The sequence below is a fragment of the Erythrolamprus reginae genome, chromosome 1 (assembly GCF_031021105.1).
Source record: "Erythrolamprus reginae isolate rEryReg1 chromosome 1, rEryReg1.hap1, whole genome shotgun sequence".
NCBI classification, from domain to species: domain Eukaryota; kingdom Metazoa; phylum Chordata; class Lepidosauria; order Squamata; family Dipsadidae; genus Erythrolamprus; species Erythrolamprus reginae.
The window spans coordinates 327,138,535-327,158,464 of record NC_091950.1 but is presented as its reverse complement, the minus strand read 5'-3'; the positions used below and the strand labels follow the sequence as shown (position 1 = coordinate 327,158,464).

The following is a 19,930-nucleotide window of genomic DNA, read 5'->3' as shown; positions in this document are numbered from 1 at the left end:
ACAGTGCTCTCTAGCGACATTTTGAGGGTAGGAGTTGAAACAGTTTGTGTCCAGGATGCGAGAGGTCAGTAAATATTTTCCCCGCCCTCTTTTTGACTGGTGCAGTATACAGGTCCTCAATGGAAGGCAGGTTGGCAGCAATTGTTTTTTCTGCAGTTATGATTGTCCTCTGAAGTCTGTGTCGTTCTTGTTGGGTTGCATCAAAATTTATTTCTGCTGCATCAAAATTATCTCTACTGGTAGTCCTCAACTTACAACAGTTCATTTAGTGACAGTTCAAAGTTATAACGACACTGAAAAAGTGACTTGTGACCGTTCTTCGGACTTACAACCATTGCAGCAAGCCCGTGGTCATGTGATTTATATTTGGATGCTTGACAGCTGATTCACATGTATGACAGTTGCTGTATCCTGGAGTCATGTGAAATTAAGGATATTGTATTCTCTTACTTGGCTTTGGTTCCTCTCCTTTTCTTAGCAATTTCCATACCTTGTCTTATTGAGTTTACTTTCTTCTTTTTCCTAATTTTTGGCATGACTTATTTTAACTTCTTTTAACTTCCTCATGACTTCTTTTAACTTCATTCCACGATTCTTTTGGTTTTCTATCAATGAGTTCAGGACTTCAGAATGACCCCTGATGTTCTCCTTGAAAATAGTGGCTATCAGTATCAGGTTCCTACCTGGTACAGGCATACTGTGCACTGGTAGTAAAATGGGAGCTGCATGCGCAGCTTCAGGTGTCCAGCATGCGCATATGTGCATCCCAGAGATTTTTTTTGCTTTTGCACATGTGTGGAAACAAAAAAAATCACTGAAATCTCATGCACACAGACAATTTCTCATGAGAGTTTGCTCATGCGCAGAAGCAAAATCTCGCTGGGACATGTATGCGTGCAAGCCAGACACCCAAAGCTGTGCACAGAGCACACCAGTAGCAGCAGGAGCATCAACTCCCGCCTGGTTGGTATATGTTCAAGATCAGATCATGGAAACCGACTGCTCTTCTTCTTCTTTAGGTTAACTTGAAATTTGCACAGGAACAGTTAGTGATCTGCAGAAAACTGCAGTGATCTGCAGTTAGTTTTCTGCAGAACTGCAGAAAAAACAATTGTTGCCAACCTGCCTTCCATTGAGGACCTGTATACTTCACGAGTCAGAAAGAGGGCGGTGAAAATCTTTACTGACTCCTCCATCCTGGACACAAACTGTTTCAACTCCTACCCTCAAAACGTTGCTACAGAGCACTGCACACCAAGACAACTAGACACAAGAACAGTTATTTTCCAAACGCCACCACTCTGCTAAACAAATAATTGCCTCAACACTGTCAAACTTTTTACTAAGTCTGCACTTCTATTTCTACTAGTTTTTCCTCATCATTCCCATCATCCTTTCCGTCCCACTTAGAACTGTATGACTGTAACTTGTTGCTTGTATCCTAAGATTTTTATTAAGATTGATTGTTTCTTCATTGCTTATTTGACCCCTATGACAATCATTAAGTGTTGTACCACATGATTCTTGACAAATGTATATTTTATTTTATGTACGCTGAGAGCATATGCACCAAGACAAATCCCTTGTGTGTCCAATCACACTTGGCCAATCAAGAATTCTATTCTATTCTATTGCACAGCCAGCATTTGGGCAAATCTTGGTGCCATAAAGGAACTCATCTATTTCCTTTTAGCTAATTTGATTTCTATATACTTCATCTGGTAGTGTCCACGCATAAAGACATTCTGATTATTTGAGGACCATGTTAGCTGTTTCTTTGGAGTGACAGAAATAGATAAAATGGTCTTCTGCTTCATTTTGGTTTCCTAAGCCACATAATCAAACTATATTTTCCTCTTTTGTGTTTCCAACTTTGGCATTCCAATCTGTAACCACAAGCAGTGCCTCTTATTAATAATAATAATAATAATAATAATAATAATAATAATAATAACAACAACAACAACAACAACAACAACAGAGTTGGAAGGGACCTTGGAGGTCTTCTATCCAACCCCCTACTTAGGCAGGAAACCCTACCCTACTTCAGATAGATCTTCTTAAAAACTTCCAGGGTTGGAGCATTTACAACTTCTGGAGGTAAATTGTTCCACTGCTTAATTGTTCCTAACTGTCAGGAAATAGAAATATAAGAGACAGTAATTTATATTGTATTTCTATTTCTATTGTATGATACCAGTCGATATAGACCTAAGCCCAGTTAGGTTCAGTTGGACTGTATCCCTGGAAAAATACAAAAGTACATGATTAAGCATTAATGACCTGTAGCTGCTATTGATAGAATATTACTTACAGAATACTATAAGAGGTAGTTCATGCCAGATCTCTGCCAATCTGTAGACTATAAATGGTGATATTATTCCACCAAAATCGCACAGGGAAGAGCATACCATCATGCCAAGGTTTCTGAAAGACAGACAGACAGAAAGATCAGATTCAATGTTATACATGCATATAAAATAAATGAATAAATGAGAAATTGTCTTATTAGAAAGCCAAGAGCCAAATCTTAATATCATTTTATATAATTAAGGGGCATGCATAAGTGCACCAGAGTGCCTTCCATCCCCTCTCCTAATCTTTTACTAGTATCGTGTATATAAATATTATAGCTTTGTATACCACCAATACGTATGTGACAAAGGAAGCAAACAAACAAACAATTAAATAATTTTTTTGTAATGATATTACACTGCTAACCAAAAAGGCATTAAGAGTTGTTAATCTAATCTTGCATAGCTTCTTCTCTGGCAATATTACACTGTTAACCAGAGCATACAAAACATTTGCTAGACCAGTTCTCCAATACAGCTCACCTTTTGGAATCCGCACTGCATATCGGACATTAATACAATTGAGAAAGTCCAGAAATATTTCACAAGAAGATTCTTCCACTCCTCTGCTCGCAGCAGAATACCTTATTCTACCAGACTTGTAATTTTGGGTTTATACATCTTAGAGCTACGTTGTCTTTGATGTAATCTAAATGTAATTCATAAAATCATCTACTACAATGTCCTACCTGTCAATGAATACTTCAGCTTCAATCCCAACAGTACATGAGCACACAATAGATTCAAACTCAATGTAAATTGCTCAAAATTCGACTGCAGAAAATACAACTTCAGCAACAGAGGGATCAATGCCTGGAATGCACTACCTAACTCTGTGCTTTCTTCCCCAAACCCCCAAAACTTTAACCTTAGACTGTCTATAGTCAAACTCACCCCATTCCTAAGAGCATGCATAAGCACATCATTGTGCCTACCATCCCTGTCTTACTGTCCTATTGTCCCTGTACCAACTTTGCTTATGTTTATGTTTATACCAATACCTGCTGTCCTGTACATGTGTTGACAAACCAACCAACCAACAAACAAACAAGCAAACAAATAAATTTTCATTCCCTAGAATACATCTGACCTCCAGATAAGCCTATGCGTTTGATGGGTGGTTGCAACCTAGTCATTTGTCTGAAAATACACTGAGCCCTTCAGATTCCTCTTCATAAAGGAATCAGAAGAGAGCATAGATGGATTAAAGAGAAATGCCTACAAGTTGAACAAATACAAATTCTTCACCACTGAATTCATACATCCTGCAAAACGCCTGGGAGAGATCTTATTTTAAGATTGCCTGTTATGCCCTTTGGTAAACATCATCATCATCATCATCATCATCATTAAGTACACTAAGTAGAGGTAGGTGCATGAGACATTGTTTTTAAAAATTAAAACTTTACCGATATTTTTTTCTTTTTTTCCTTCTTTACAGAAAAGTAAAGAGGTTCAAATTTAAAGGAATTGAAAGTGGGAGAAAGAGGAAAACTAACAGATTTGTTTATTTCATATGTTAATTGCTTAAACTCTTAAAAGCCTGAAGTTCAATTCCTGTTTATAGTCCTGAAATAAAGCCTTTCATAGCTACACAACAAGCCATTTCTATGTGATCACTTCCATGCTGGAAACCATTTTCCCTGATTAAGTCTATTTAGTGCATAAAGGTTAAAACCCCTTTTGTTTTATTTTTTTTGTAAGAAATTAATGTCTTTTTGAACAGAATGGAAATAAATATAACTAAAAATCAGTTATGAGGCAAAGCAAAAGTGGCAAAAGTGGCTCTAGTTTAATGGGTATATGCTTATTTTGTTTTTAATAGGAACATCCAGGACAACTGCAGATCTAACATCCTAGGCTTATTTACAAATATGGATACAAAGCAGGAAGGAAACAGATTCATGAAGGCAGCACAGTCAGCCGATGTGCTTCAGGTTCTCCAAGCCAGGGGTGTTAAATGCTTGGCCCATGGGCTGGATGCGTCATGCGCTGGCCACGCCCACCCCAGTTTAGTGAAGGGAGAGAAAGTCATGATACGTTAATGACAATGATAGTTTGACACCCCTGCTCCAAGTCATTCCATGGAGTGACTGTTATACTGTTTGTTTGTTTGTTTGTTTGTTTGTTTGTTTGTTTAGTTAGTTAGTTAGTTAGTTAGTTAGTTAGTTAGTTAGTTAGTTAGTTAGTTAGTTAGTTAGTTAGTCAGTCAGTCCAATACACAATCATACACAATGAAGGTTATAGAGCAGTGTTTCCCAACCTTGGCAACTTGAAGACATTTGGACTTCAACTCCCAGAATTCCCCAGCCAGCAAATGCTGGCTGGGGACTTCTGGGAGTTGAAGTCCAGATATCTTCAAGTTGTCAAGGTTGGGAAACACTGTTATAGAGAATATAGTAGAGAAGAAATACGAGATATAGGAGAGACTATAGGGCAGGGGACGGAAGGCACTCTAGTGCTCTTATGTACGCCCCTTACTGACCTCTTAGGAATCTGGAGAGGTCAACCGTGGATAGTCTAAGGGTAAAATGTTGAGGGTTAGGGGATGATACTACAGATTCCGGTAATGAGTTCCATGCTTCGATCACCCGATTACTAAAGTCATATTTTTTACAGTCAAGTTTGGTTAATATTAAGCTTGAATCTGTTGTGTGCTCTTGTGTTGTTGTGGTTGAAGCTGAAATAGTCTTTGACAGGCAGGACATTGCAGCATACAATCTTGTGGGCAATACTTAGATCATGTTTAAGGTGTCGTAGTTCTAAGCTTGCAAGACCCAGGATTGTAAGTCTAGTTTCGTAGGGTATTCTGTTTCGAGTGGAGGAGTGAAGGGCTCTTCTTGTGAAGTATCTTTGAACATTTTCAAGAGTGTTAATGTCTGAGATGCGATATGGGTTCCAAACGGATGAGCTGTATTCTAGGATGGGTCTGGCGAAAGTTTTGTAAGATTTGGTAAGTAGTGTGAGATTTCCAGAGCAGAAGCTACATAGGATTAGATTAACAACTCTTGAGGCCCTCTTAGCTATGTTGTTGCAGAGGGCTTTCGCACTTAGATCTTTAGTTATTAGTATTCCGAGTATTACTCTCTTCTATGGCATTCCAGTTCAAAACTGTCACTATTTCTAGCTACCACCTTGTTTATTTCCCTCTTGGTGAGACCAAGTTTCCTCCCTTAGACGTGATGAATGCCATCATCTCATCCCCTGAGTTGATCAAAGATTTCCCTAGTTGGCTTTTATCCATAGGAAAGGAGATGCCATTGGTTTTATCCTGCCTTATCTCCAAAATTTCTCCACTCTATCTTGCAATGTTAATTCTATTTACGAAGTTAATTCAGAGAGATAATGCCTCAAAATTGGTGATAGTGGAGTAATCAAAGATTCAGAGTTCTGCATTAAGCCATTTTTTGAAGTAGCACCTACCTAAGAAATGTTGGGTACAATTCAGAATTGACAAAGCAGACCATTTCGAAAGCCATAGTAATTCCCAACCTGCCAAAGGAACCTGTAAGAATCTTTAACCAATGCATATCTGAAAAGAAAGCATATGTACATAGTTTATCCAAATTAATTTATTGGAGGAAGACAATTAATACTGGTGATATATTATTTTGCAACCACAATGGGAATTGGGAAGTGATGTGCCGGTGCTTGGAGGCTGTTGGGGTCTGGATGGGTGTCAACAGACTCAAACTCAACCAGGATAATACGGAGTGGCTGTGGGTCCTGCCTCCCAGGGACAATTCCATCTGTCCGTCCATTACCCTGGGCAGGGGAAATTATTGACCCCCTCGGAGAGGGTCCGCAACTTGGGTGTCCTCCTCGATCCACAGCTCACATTAGAGAAACATCTTTCAGCTGTGGCGAGGGGGGCGTTTGCCCAGGTTCGCCTGGTGCACCAGTTGCGGCCCTATCTGGACCGGGACTCACTGCTCACAGTCACTCATGCCCTCATCACCTCGAGGTTCGACTACTGTAATGCTCTCTACTTGGGGCTACTTTTGAAAAGTGTTCGGAAAGTTCAGATCGTGCAGAATGCAGCTGGGAGACCAATCATGGGCTTCCCAAGGTATGCCCATGTTACACCAACACTCCGCAGTCTGCATTGGTTGCCGATCAATTTCCGGTCACAATTCAAAGTGTTGGTTATGACCTATAAAGCCCTTCATGGCATCGGACCAGAATACCTCCGGGACTGCCTTCTGCCACACGAATCCCAGCGACCGGTTAGGTCCCACAGAGTTGGCCTTCTCCGGGTCCCGTCGACTAAACAATGTCGTTTGGCGGGACCCAGGAGAAGAGCCTTCTCTGTGGTGGCCCCGACCCTCTGGAACCAGCTGCCCCAGAGATTAGAACTGCCCCCACCCTCCTTGCCTTTCGTAAAGTTCTTAAGACCCATCTCTGCCGTCAGGCATGGGGGAACTAAGACATCTCCCCTGGGCCTATACAGTTTATACATGGTATGTTTGTGTGTATGTTTGCTTTTATTAATGGGTTTTTTAGCATTTTTTAAATTATTAGATTTGTTCTTACATTGTTCTTGTTATTGTTGTGAGCCGCCCCGAGTCTACGGAGAGGGGCGGCATACAAATTTAATTAATAATAATAATAATAATAATAATAATAATAATAATAATAACTGGGAAGTGGTTGCTAAGTGAAAAATCACACAACCACAATTGTGCTCAAAATTTTACTTTAATTTTCCTTTGTTTTACTAGATCAGAAAGATACAGCTCTAAATAGCCAGGGGAAGCTAAGTGATGGGTTAGTTCCTCGAACTCAATTCACGAGGAAGCTGGATAAATCTTATAGCTCTTTTACCCAATTCTCCCACCCTTTGAAATGTTCTCCTGGCACTGGGCTAATTAGCAAGAAGAGAATTAATGTTTGCATTTACATTCATTGATGAGGAAAGATTTCAAGAGAGTATGCAAGCAAGCAATGGGGAATATGCATCTAAAGAAATAGGGCCTGCAGCTGAAAGCAGGCAGCTTAGGAGGCAAATAAAGGACTTTAGTATGAAAGTGATTAAAGTCTTATCAGTGGTAGGCAGCAATGCAAGCCATAGAAGAATTCTAACCAAGGTGAGCTTGTTAATTTGTCTGTACATTTTTTAGGATGCACTGCACTGGAGAAAAAAGCAGCTCAGGAAGAGATAGCTTGTTTAGTCAATCTCTGGAGGTGGGTTGGAGAAAAAACATATGTCATCATCATCATCATCATCATCATCATCATCATCATCATCACCACCACCACCACTACAGATAGTCACTGTCCAAGGCAGTCACTAAATAAGGACTACCTGTGCAATTTCCCTGAGAACTGGAGGTAAAGATAAGTTCCCTAAAGCAGGGGTGTCAAACTCAATTTCACTGAGGGCTGCATCAGGGTTGTGTTTGATCTCGGGTAGGCAAGGAGGTGGGGCATGGTTGGGGTTGGTATGGCCATGGGTTGGCCAGGGTAGGGGTGGCCAGCTTGACATCACTCCTGCTGGGGGTAACTTTGGTGGCCAAATGGTAAGGCAGCATTTTCCTTAGACCCTCCCTTACTCTCATTATAATCTCCTTCCTTCCTTCCTTCCTTCCTTCCTTCTCTTCTTTTTCCTTCCCTCTTCATTCTCCTTTCTTCTCCCTTCCACTAGTGTAGTGCAATTAGTGAGAAAGAGCTGTTCTCAACTTTTTGGTTCTGTAAACAAGGGAGACAAATGTCTGTTGTCTGTTCATAACTAGAAGTGCCTTGAGTTTTGGATAGAGGATGCCCCTTAGAGTCCTCCCCTGTTGGGAGAATGACAGTAAATTGGGCAGAAGGGGATTTTGGCAGAAATTAGAAAAGACACATTTATTTATTTATTTATTATTTTTTTTATTTATTTGATTTTTATGCCGCCCTTCTCCTTAGACTCAGGGCGGCTTACAACATGTTAGCAATAGCACTTTTTAAACAGAGCAAGGCTATTGCCCCCACAATCCGGGTCCTCATTTTACCCACCTTGGAAGGATGGAAGGCTGAGTCAACCTTGAGCCGGTGATGAGATTTGAACTGCTGACCTTCAGATCTACAAGTCAGCTTCAGTGGCCTGCAGTATAGCACTCTACCTGCTGCGCCACCCCGGACATATTAATAGCACATTGCAATCAATATAACGGGGAAGGAATAAATGGCCTGCTTCTAATCATGTCCTTTTGCACATGTCACTATCCATCTCTGAATTCAACTACTTAGAAAATCCATTTAAATATGCCCTTCTTAATTATTTAATGATATGTGTAGTATGCCTGTTCAAAATACATTTCAAAAAGCTATTTGATATTCTTTTGCACTGAACATAAGTGTGAAATCAAATAAATAGCTTCATTCTGACCACTATACTGTGATACCTCTACTTAGGAACTTTATTCGTTCTATGACCAGGTTCTTAAGTAGAAAAGTTTGTAAGAAGAAGCAATTTTTCCCATAGGAATCAATGTAAAAGCAAATAATGTGTGCGATTCGGGAAACCACAGGGAGAGTGGAGGCCCTGTTTCCTCCCAGGAGATTCCTAGAGAGGCCCCACGGAGGCTTCTCCCCACCTTTTCCGGCCCTGTTTCCTCCCAGGAGATTCCTAGAGAGGCCCCACGGAGGTTCTTCCCTGCCTTTTCTGGTTACAGTTTCGGAAGCTCAGGTTTGTAAGTGGAAAATGGTTCTTAAGAAGAGGCAAAAAAATCTTGAACACCCGGTTCTTATCTAGAAAAGTTTGTAAATATTATTATTATTATTATTTATTGGATTTGTATACCGCCCCTCGGGGTGGCTAACAACAGTGGTAAAACAACATGAACAATCCAATTAATAAAAACAACTAAAAAACCCTTATTATAAAAAACCAAACATACACACAAACATACTATGCATAACTTGTAATAGCCTAGGGGGAAAGGATAACTTAACTCCCCCATGCCTGGCGACAAAGGTGGGTCTTAAGTAATTTGCGAAAGACAAGGAGGGTGGGGGCTGTTCTAATCTCTGGGGGGAGTTGGTTCCAGAGGGACGGGGCCGCCACAGAGAAGGCTCTTCCCCTGGGGCCCGCAAAATGACATTGTTTGGTCGACGGGACCCGGAGAAGGCCAACTCTGTGGGACCTTATCGGCCGCTGGGATTCGTGCGGTAGAAGGCGGTTCCGGATGTATTCTGGCCCAATGCCATGTAGGGCTTTAAAGGTCATTACCAACACTCTGACTTGTGAATAGAGGTGTTCTTAGGTAGATGTACCACTGTACCACTCTACCACTTAGGTAGAGGAACCACTGTGAAGTGGTTCGGTCCATTTCTATCAGAGTTTAGAAAACCTGAATCTCTCAAACTAGGGGTGAAATTCATTTTTCCCCCCTACCAGTGATTTGGTGGGCATGGCAGGGGAAGGATACAACAAGATCCCCATTCCTCCCCACTCTGGGGCCAGCCAGAAGTGGTATTTGCTGATTCTCTGAACTACTCAAAATGTCTGCTAATGGTTCTCCAGAACCTGTCAGAACCTGCTGAATTTCACCCCTGCCTCAAACCTCTTTATTCATCATCATGATAATCATCATGATTATCACCATCATCATGACCACAATCATCGTTTTTATCTATCTTGTGCATAGCTTTTTCTCTTATCAATTGACCCGCCTATTTGTTGGGTTGTTCCTCTTGATGCCTCTGCAGAAAGGTTGCTTGTGACCATCATTTTGCTAAAGTAGATTCTTGCAGCATTTTCCTCCAGGCTGCCATTGGTCAGTGCAATTCAAAAAGATGGCCAGACATTGTGTACTTACCCTCTGGGCTGAAAGCTGTAATAAGGCAAGCAATTCCGGCTACTAGATTAGAAGCTGCCCAGGGATAACGACGGCCCACACGCTCTATGGTGACAATGAGGATGAAAGCAGCTGGAAATTCAATAAGGGTGGCGTAGAAAAAATCCAGGTAAACATTTCCACCAGCAACTCCTATGTGCATAATAAGTCCTTGGTACATTATGGCACTTGTGAACCTAGGAAAAGAGGAGGAACAACAGCTAATTGGGGCTAGATTTATTGTCTAGCAATAGCACTTAAACTTCCATACCACTTCACAGTGTTTTTACAGCCCTCTCTAAGCAGTTTACAGAATCGCAAACCTTGAAAGAATCAATGCTCTAGATTTTACATGTCAATCCCACATTATATTACTAATGTAAGCAAACTGATGCATGATGAAGCTTTTAGTAGAGTAAAAGCTTTTTTTGTCTTCTGGGATTTTGATTGTTAAAAAGAGTTTAGTTCTCCATGTTGGCATGTATGTTCCTTAGATATGAATCCCTATTTCTTATGTTAGAAGAGACTATATAGAAACATAGAAACATAGAAGACTGACGGCAGAAAAAGACCTCATGGTCCATCTAGTCTGCCCTTATACTATTTTTTGTATTTTATCTTAGGATGGATATATGTTTATCCCAGGCATGTTTAAATTCAGTTACTGTGGATTTACCAACCACGTCTGCTGGAAGTTTGTTCCAAGGATCTACTACTCTTTCAGTAAAATAATATTTTCTTATGTTGCTTTTGATCTTTCCCCCAACTAACTTCAGATTGTGTCCCCTTGTTCTTGTGTTCACTTTCCTATGTAACTCAGAATTGAACAGTGGAGTCCTTGATGCCCTGGTGATGTTACCTACCATATTTTTCGGAGTATAAGACACACCAAAGTATAAGACGCACCTTAGTTTTGGAGGAGGAAGATAGGGAAAAGAATATGCTTACCAGATATTCACCTGGCTAGCATCTTTAGTCTGGTCAGCTTCAGCACATTATTTTATCCCCTGGTTAGGGCTTTAAAAAAACCCTATTCAGAGAGAGTAACAATGAAAGAGCTTGCAAGCCAGTAAGAGCTGGGAACATTGTTAGCACCTGACTAGGGCCGGAAAGAAACATTCGGAACAAGTTAGAGCAATGAAAAAAACTACAAAGACAGGGTCTGGAAAACATTCTTGACAGAGAGTAACAATGAAAGAGCTTGCAAGCGGGTAAGAGCTAGGAACATTGTTAGCACCTGGTTAGGACTGGAAAGAAACATTTGGAGCAAGTTAGAGCAATGAAAAAAAAAACCTGCAAAGACTTAGGGCTTGGAAAACATTCTTTGCAAAGAGTAACAATGAAAGAACTTGCAAGGTAATAGGTGGGAAGATTGTTAGTTCTTAGTTAGGGCTGTAAAAATAGCTTTGAAAAAAGCTACATTCAGAGTATAAAATGCACTTGAATTTTCAGCCTCTTTTAGGGGGGGGGGGAAAGGTGCCTCCTATACTCTAAAAATATGGCAGTTGGGTAATTAATCTGCAACCAAACAACCAAGTTTAGAGAGCACCAATGACTCCTTGATTCTTTCCTCCTTCTGGAATTTCCTGCCATTAACCGATGAGTAGCAGTGTGAATGGATTTTAAAAAGTAATTAGGGAACAGGAGCTTGTTGGAAAACAGGAAGTTGTTTTCTATTAGATATTGCAACCCCACAATCCTAAAATATCCACAGTTTATGTGAATGGGGAATGCACTACTCCCTTAGCTTGCTTCCTTTATTTATTTTTTTTGGAGCTTCTCCCCTCCAAAATATGAATGAATGAATGAATGAATGAATGAATGAATGAATGAATGAATGAATGAAAAATCTACGATATCTTCTCAGATAGTCTACCATTTATATAGAAGTTGTCAGTTTAAAGCCCTTCTAATCTGGGCTTGAACTGGGTTTCCCCAGTCCTAAGCCAACACTTCACATGCTAGCTCTGAACCTACTGTATTAGAATTGGAAACTGAATAAAGAATTGGGTTATCTACAGTAATCCAAATTCTTACATCCCATTTTCCCTCTCCTCAATCTCCATGCACTCAGCAGGCCGATCAGAAAGGAAAGAATAATTATATTCACTAGTATATGAGCACCGCTCACCATGTGATCCTGGTACTTTATGAGTAGCAGATTACAGAGAGAGCTGTACTTGCATCTGCATGAATATGAATATAAATTTTGTTTTGTTCAGTGCAATGAAGCTGACAACAGTAAGAGACAGAAGGGCCTGATGTTAACTTTGTGAAGTAGACCAGATAGGAAGCATGGCTACAGGAGCTAATTCTCCTTTATTGTAAGGTAACAGAATCTTGCAAGTCTGAAATCACATTTCTCCCCCTGCCTCCTTTAGAGCCAAAGAAACTACAGAGCATCCCTTCTGGGATATTTGCCACACCTACATTCCTGTGGGCTAAGCTGCCACTAATGCAACCATTGCCCTGGTTGCAACCTCCTTTCTCCCAAGGTCATTCCTATGTACCAGTGATGGCGAACCTTTTTTTTCCTCAGCTGCTGAAAGAGTATGTGCATGTGCTATTGCGCATGCATGACTGCCCACACCCATAATTCAATGAATGTGGAGGGTGAAAACAGCTTCCTACACCCCCAGGTGTTTCCCAACTTCTGGTGGGCCCACTAAGCTCATGTTTTGCCCTTCTTAGGCTCCAAAGGCTTCCTTGGAGTCGAGGGAGGGTAAAAACACCCTCCCCCATTCCCCCTGGAGGCTCTCTGGAAGTCAATAATGCCCTCCCAGAGCCTCTGTGAGAGCCAAAAATCAGCTGGCTGGCACACACATGCACGTTGAAGCTGAACTAGGGCAATGGCTTGTGTGCCAGCAGATATGGCTCCGTGTGCCACCTTTGGCACCCGTGCCATAAGTTCGCCATCACTGCTATATAGCATTACAGCCTGCAGGCATAGGCACAAAGTTTGGTGCAATTAAGATCTTGGTTAAGGTATCAGATTGGAAGCCAGGAGACTATGAATTCTAGTTCCATCTTCTTGTGGCCTGTCTGCATTCTGCGCAGCTGATCACAGATTCTGAAGACTGAGAGACAGATGTAGGTTGGTATCCTAGGCCATTGTACCTGGTACCTGAGTCAAGAGTTTACCTGACCCTCAGTTGCACAAAAAATTGTAAATGTAACATATTAGGGTTATGTGTGTACCAATAGAGCCAATGTAGCTGGCATAGCTAACGTAAACAAGGATTCGATGAATTGCATGTCCTCTTACCAGTTATACATCAAAATTAATGTGTATTTCCTGATCTGTGGTGTCCTCACAAGGTCCAGCAGTGAAGGGCTAAGCTTTGTGTCTTCTACATGTTCTTCTTCAAGATTAATATTCTATAAGGTGCAACAATTGCAAAATAAATAAAAAGACAAGGAACATAAATACATACACATCCATCACATTGTTTTTGTTCGGGATAAACGTTACGCTGACAATAGAGATTAAGTAAGAAATGTAAGATAAGAAAAAGTTAATCTAAAAGAAAAATTTAAAGCTAATTAACACTCTTTGAGGAATATATTCATTCCGGTCAACCACATCTTTCTTGGACTTGGGTCCTTTTCATTTCAGAAGGTATGGGCAGATGCAGAAGAATGGAGAACGGTGTAGTGTAAATGTGTAGCACAACACCGTCCATCTGTCTGCTCAAACCCACCACTGAAAGATTTAAATCCATCTAATGAGGCAGAGGTGGAAGAAGATTAACAGAAGATTAATGGATTACAACAACATCCTATGACAATAGCCTACCAATGATAAATAGATACATTATTATTATTATTATTATTATTATTATTATTATTATTATTATTATTTATTAGATTTGTATGTCGCCCCTCTCCATAGACTCCGTAGACTCGGGGCGTAGTGTTTAAGACTCACCTCATAAAAGGCAGGTACAACTTTTCCATTTTTTTTAGCAATTTCATGCACGACTTTCATAGCTCGGGCATTCTGTCCTTGAGTGATCAGCCACCTGGGTGACTCGGGGAGGCACCTACAAAAGAACTGGAATCATTGGTCTGGTCCAGAAATGTTCATAGCAAGAAACAAGCTCATAGGGTAGGACCAGACGTCTACCTTCTTCTACATGCATTAATTAGCTTAGGCTTGTTGCAATTTAAAGATATAACCAATTTATTGTGGGGTGATACGAACACAGAGGTGGGTTCCTGCCAGTTCAGACCAATTCTATAGAACCAGTAGTAACTTGGCAGCCTGTGTCTCTAGAATCGGCAGTGACCCAAGCCTGCCACACCCCCGAATTGGGTCTCTCAGCAGTATTGTAGGTACCACCATCTTGGGTTTTGCTTCTGTGCATGCACACAAGCTGGGGTTTTTTGCTTCTGTACATGCTCAGAAGCTGGGTTTTAAGCCCGCACCACGCAGCACTGAACAAACGGGCAGCAAACCAGAACCCACCCCTATATGAACAACATTATTCCATAAAAGGAATACATCCATAGCTATGCTTATCGGGCCAGATTAGATAGCAGTAACCTAATTCAGAAGGAAATGGAGATGTAGGAGAAGCAAGCAGTGAAAATTGCCTATTGTTCCTGGCTATTCACAAATCAATTGTTGGATGCAACACAAACATTATTTCATTCTTGAAGGATGATAAGGGGCCTGAGTTTCTGTTTACTTCTTGAGAAATAGATGACTATGATTACATAATCTTGTCTTCTTTCACTCCTTTGTTCAGATGATTTGTTTGAGGTCACAGGCAGCAGCCTCTGTTGGCTTATAGGGAAAAAAACAAGCTTTGCAGGGGAGGCTGTTGATACCAGATAATCATCCTTTTAGGTCATGGTTCTCAAACTGTGGTCTGTGGACCCCCGAAGGCCACAATGTCATCATAGGGTGTTAGATCCTCACAAGAATCGACTGCAGACTCTCTGAGCAAGTAACAGTTCTTTTTATTAGAACAGAAAGTAACGGTTCACAGAAAAGGAATGAGACAACAACAACATGGCCGTGCCTGGCAGATATATATATCCTGGGCTGCCAGGCTGAGCCAACCAATCACTTTGCAGTATTTTCCCGCCCAAGGAATATGGGGCGGGTACAAGGCCTAACTGTCCTCTGGACACAACATAGGGGGTCCGCAAAGGCTTGAAGAAATATCAAGATTTAAATCTTGAGTTAAGTCTCGGGGGGGTGTCCGTAGCCATGTTCCATTGCCACAAAAAGTATTCGAGGGTTATCTGTGGTGGAAAAAAGGGTTGAGAACCACTACTTCAAGGCAGTCTCAGCAAACAAGCCTCTCAAAAGGGAGAATGTTTTTATTAGAGTAAACTCATCTCTAAATTTATCCTTGATTATTCTGGTTTTTAGGAAATCTGGTGGCAACCATGATTTAGGCTAGATCAACTTAGTGGTTTAGTAATTTGTGAAAAACAGCCACTAAATAGAAATAATTCATTTATGTTCAGAAGAGAGGAAGATGAGAATCAGGTTTAGTCAGTAATGGGCAGCCAAAATTTTTACTGCCATGCTGTGGGTATGGCTTATTTTGTGGGTGGACTAATGGTCATGTGACTGAGTAGGAGTGGCTTTCCGGCCATGTGATCAGGTGGGAGTGGCTTGAACGATCATCATCGTTCAAGTGAACTGTTAAGTCCTTGACTTACAATCTTACCAGTGTCGCTCGCTGGGGTGACAATTTGCTTCACGTTACCCACGCTCTCCTTCCTGGGTCGCCCCCCCCACCTCAGACTGGGTAGCTAGGTGAATGGGTGCCGTCAGAAGCATAAATGCCGCCAGCGCTGCTTCCACCCACGCCTTCTGCTTGCACCTCAGGTGGGAGATGGCCGGGTAAGTCTGCAGGGGAGCCGGGCAGGAGAGAGGGAAGCTCGTCCAAGGCCAGGAAGGAGAAAAGAGGAAAAAAGCAAGGAGTGCAGATACAGCAGCAGCAGCAGCAGGGGAAAAAACGAAAGCCAAGCCGAGACCGGTAATCCAGGAAGTGACTGCCGCCGATCAGCTGGAGCTGCTCATGCAGCTTCATTTCCGCCAGTGGAACTGCGTTCCACCCTGTCCTGCCTGCTGCCCACCCCTGGGCTTAGTCATTTATTAGAAATAAGCAAATAATCATGGGCCTCGTGGTGTTGTTAAATTACAGCTTCCACAATCCTTCACATTGCCATGGTGGACATGGCTGCCGGATGTTGGAATCTAATATCACCCAGAGATTCACCATCCTTTCCTTGTTCCATAATAGAATCTATTCCTTGGTCATTATAGGCAAAAGACTGACTCTGGGCAAAAAGTTCTTACCAGTAGTAGAGTAATAGAAGGAACATTGGAAGAGTAACAGCAAGTTGAAGCCACCTCCAGTTGGGAATTGCATAAGCCAAAGCATTGATGGAGAGGAGGCCAAAAGCATATGCTAGTTGATAGAGAATGGCCACAGTCCTCCTGTAGCTTGGGCCAACAATTTCTGTGACTGGAAAATAAAATGAGAGCTTCCCATATTGATTCTTTATTTTGAGTTTCAAGAATAAGTTTGATTTGTTACAGTTGAACTTGATTACTATTGATTTATTAATTGGATTGTTACATGTTGTTTTTTATCATTGTTGTTAGCCGCCCCGAGTCTACGGAGAGGGGCGGCATACAAATCCAATAAGTAAGTAAGTAAGTAAGTAAGTAAGTAAGTAAGTAAGTAAGTAAGTAAGTAAGTAAGTAAGTAAGTAAGTAGATATGTAGATAAGTAGATAAGTAGATAAGTAGATAAGTAGATAAGTAGATAAGTAGATAAGTAGATAAATATTTATTTATGTATTTATTTTATTTATTTATTAGATTTGTATGCCGCCCCTCTCCGAAGACTCAGAGTGAATTTAGGAAACAGTATTAAAAATTAACTCTCTTTTTAATTTTTAAAAAAGTTAAATGGGTTCCACTAATTAGCAGGGGTCCCCAAACTTGGCAACTTTATTATGGACTTCAGCTCCCAGAATTCTCCAGCCAGCAGAGAATTCTGAGAGTTGAAGTCCACAGGACTTAAAATGGCCAAGTTTAAAGCCCTCTGCACTAATATTCAAGATTTTGTCCTCTCCCAGAATACCATTGTACAGGAAAGTATCATACTTACGCAAACTGTAACCTGCCATCCAGCTGCCCTTGCAGAACAGGCCTTGGATGAAACGAAATATCACAGACCATAAGTAGTTTGGTGAGAAGGCAACAAGTACTCCAGAGATTGCAGTTACCAGGACAGAAATTAAAAGGCTTACTTTCCGTCCAAATCTGCATTAAGAGAAACAATAGATACACACGCTCAGAAAGATACATGGAAAATCATATGCTGAAGCTCTACTTAACCTGCCCTAGTGCAGTGGTGGGTTCTAAATTAGATTGTCACCAGTTTGTGTGCATGCTCACATGTGTGCAACATTTCTGCATGCACAGAAGCATCCTAGGCAAGTGGGCAGAGCCTCCCACCCCCACCGCTACCGGTTTTAAGAATCGGGAGCAACCCACCGCTGCCCTAGTGGTATAGGTTTCCCTTGACTTATGACCACAATTGAACTCCAAATTTATGTTGCTGAGTGACAAATTTGTTAAGTGAGTTTTGCCCCATTTTATGATTTTTGTTGCCAAAATTGTTAAGTTGGGGGGGGAAGCACCTTTGGGACAACCATGACTTAGTTGATTGAGAATCTCCATAGATCAGTGTTGGTGAACCTTTTAAGCACCAAGTGAGAAAACGGGAATGTGTGCACATGCCTGTTAGGAGTGGCTTCTAAATCCCATTACTACTGGTTCACTCATGAGCTTGTGTGCACCTGCGATGCTTCTGTGCATACGCAAAAGCGTCCCCTGTTACCAGTTCGTAGAACCAGGCCGAAGATACTTCACCAGAAGAGCCCTTCACTCCTCTGCCCGCGATAGAATTCCTTATGAAACTAGACTCCTAGGTCTCAAAAGCCTAGAACTACAATGCTTCAAACACGATCTAAGCATAGCCCATAAGATTATATGCTGCAACATCCTCCCTGTCAATGGCTACTTCAGCTTCAACTAAAACAGCACACAAGCACACAACAGATTCAAACTTAATATTAAACGCTCCAAACTTGACTGCAAAAAGTATGACTTTAGTAATCGGATTGTCGAAGCATGGAACTCTTTACCAGACTCTGCCATGTCATCCCCTAACCCCCAAAATTTCCCCCCTAGACTATCGATGGTCGACCTCTCCCGATTCCTAAGAGGTCGGTAAGGGGCGTGCATAAGTGCACCAATGTGCCTCCTGTCCCCTGTCCTAATGTTTCCCTCTTATTAGTACCCATCTCATGTATATAAACAACATTATATGTATGTATACTACTAATACATATTTGACAAAATAAAATAAAATAAAAACAGTGATTAGTTTATGTTTTTGAATTCTATTATTCTCAATGATTACTCCTTATATATCACTCCAAATGTTTTATCCTTATTCTTCTATTACTATATCTTACTATGATCATTTCCTTTAAATCTTACATTATGTATGTTGTGGTTAGCTCTGGCCCAGCTCCTGCCCCAAGGAATGGGCAGGTGGATGTGGCGGAAACATCCACATGCCGCAGGCATGTTTTGATCCTGATGAAATCTGCCAACGAAGCCTCCTCTGACCAAGGAAACATGAGTGACAGGGAAGAGGGGAGTTTGGCAGACAGCCCAGGAGGAGATCAATCATCTGTATCATCCCTGGATTCTGAACAAGAATTAATGAAACATCCACGCATGCGTAGAGTGATGCATAGGAGACAACAACTGAAGGATTATTACAAGAGAAAATGACACCACCTGTGGTTGGGTGGGGCTGCTGTAATTAGTGCTACGGATAAAAGTGCAGCCTGGTGTTTTAGCCTCATGGCAGTTCATCTGATTCATTTTTTCGTCAAGATTGTGGTTTTTGTGCTGTTCAAGATTGTGTGTGGACTCTCTGGACTTTAGAATTGGACTCAATTTCCCAGTTATTGGGTGAGCAATTGGATTGCATTTAACCTGTGCCCTGTGTGTACCAAAAAATCCCTTTAACATTTAAAAAGGGAGCTGTTTCTGTTTTTCTGTTTATAAAAACTTTTGGGTTTTCCTTTTATCGTGTGGTGTGTGTCTTCCTGGACTAATTACCCTGTAATTATGGGTGGTGGAAACACGCCGGCAGAACAATGTATTTGACAAAACAAATGAATAAAATAAAATAAAATAAAAACTGGGAGCAACCCACCACTGATGGCTGCATGCCAGAAACCTGAAGAGCAGCAACCTGGTGCACATGTGCATTGGACAGTTGGTCTTTCTGCACACATGTGTGGCAGAAACTAGAAGACCAGGTGCCCAGTGCACATGCGCGTACCGAAAACCGGAAGATCATCTTCCCAACACGTACATGCACACTGAGTGGCTGCTTTTCTGGTTACCGGAGCTCATGTACACGTGAAGACCAGCTGTCTGGCCCGCTGGACCCAGGAAGAACAACAGGCAACGTCTCATGGGCCCAGATAGATGCCTCTGCATGCCACTGTGTCATAGGTTCGCCATCACGGCCATAGATATTTTCTTCTTGCTTCTTATTTTTTTGCACTTTGCAGAAAATTGCTTATTATTTATTAGATTTTTATTATTTATTAGATTTGTATGCAGCCCCTCTCCGTAGACTCGGGGTGGCTTACAGCAATGATAAAAACAATGTATAATAAAACTAATATTTAAAAACT

The 19,930-nt window shown here is 41.3% G+C and overlaps 1 protein-coding gene across 1 annotated transcript in view; it reads right to left on the bottom strand.

Moving 5' to 3' along the window:
- LOC139157244 (solute carrier family 22 member 2-like) overlaps positions 1-19,930 on the bottom strand; it is a 36,201-nt gene that overhangs the window by 3,984 nt on the left and 12,287 nt on the right. The window contains exons 4-10 of the mRNA XM_070733804.1: positions 17,311-17,465; positions 16,491-16,659; positions 14,097-14,211; positions 13,434-13,546; positions 10,151-10,365; positions 5,778-5,886; positions 2,315-2,427 (exon numbers count right to left, since the gene is read on the bottom strand). Coding sequence (XP_070589905.1) covers positions 2,315-2,427; positions 5,778-5,886; positions 10,151-10,365; positions 13,434-13,546; positions 14,097-14,211; positions 16,491-16,659; positions 17,311-17,465 — 989 coding nt within the window. The remainder of the gene's footprint in view (positions 1-2,314; positions 2,428-5,777; positions 5,887-10,150; positions 10,366-13,433; positions 13,547-14,096; positions 14,212-16,490; positions 16,660-17,310; positions 17,466-19,930) is intronic.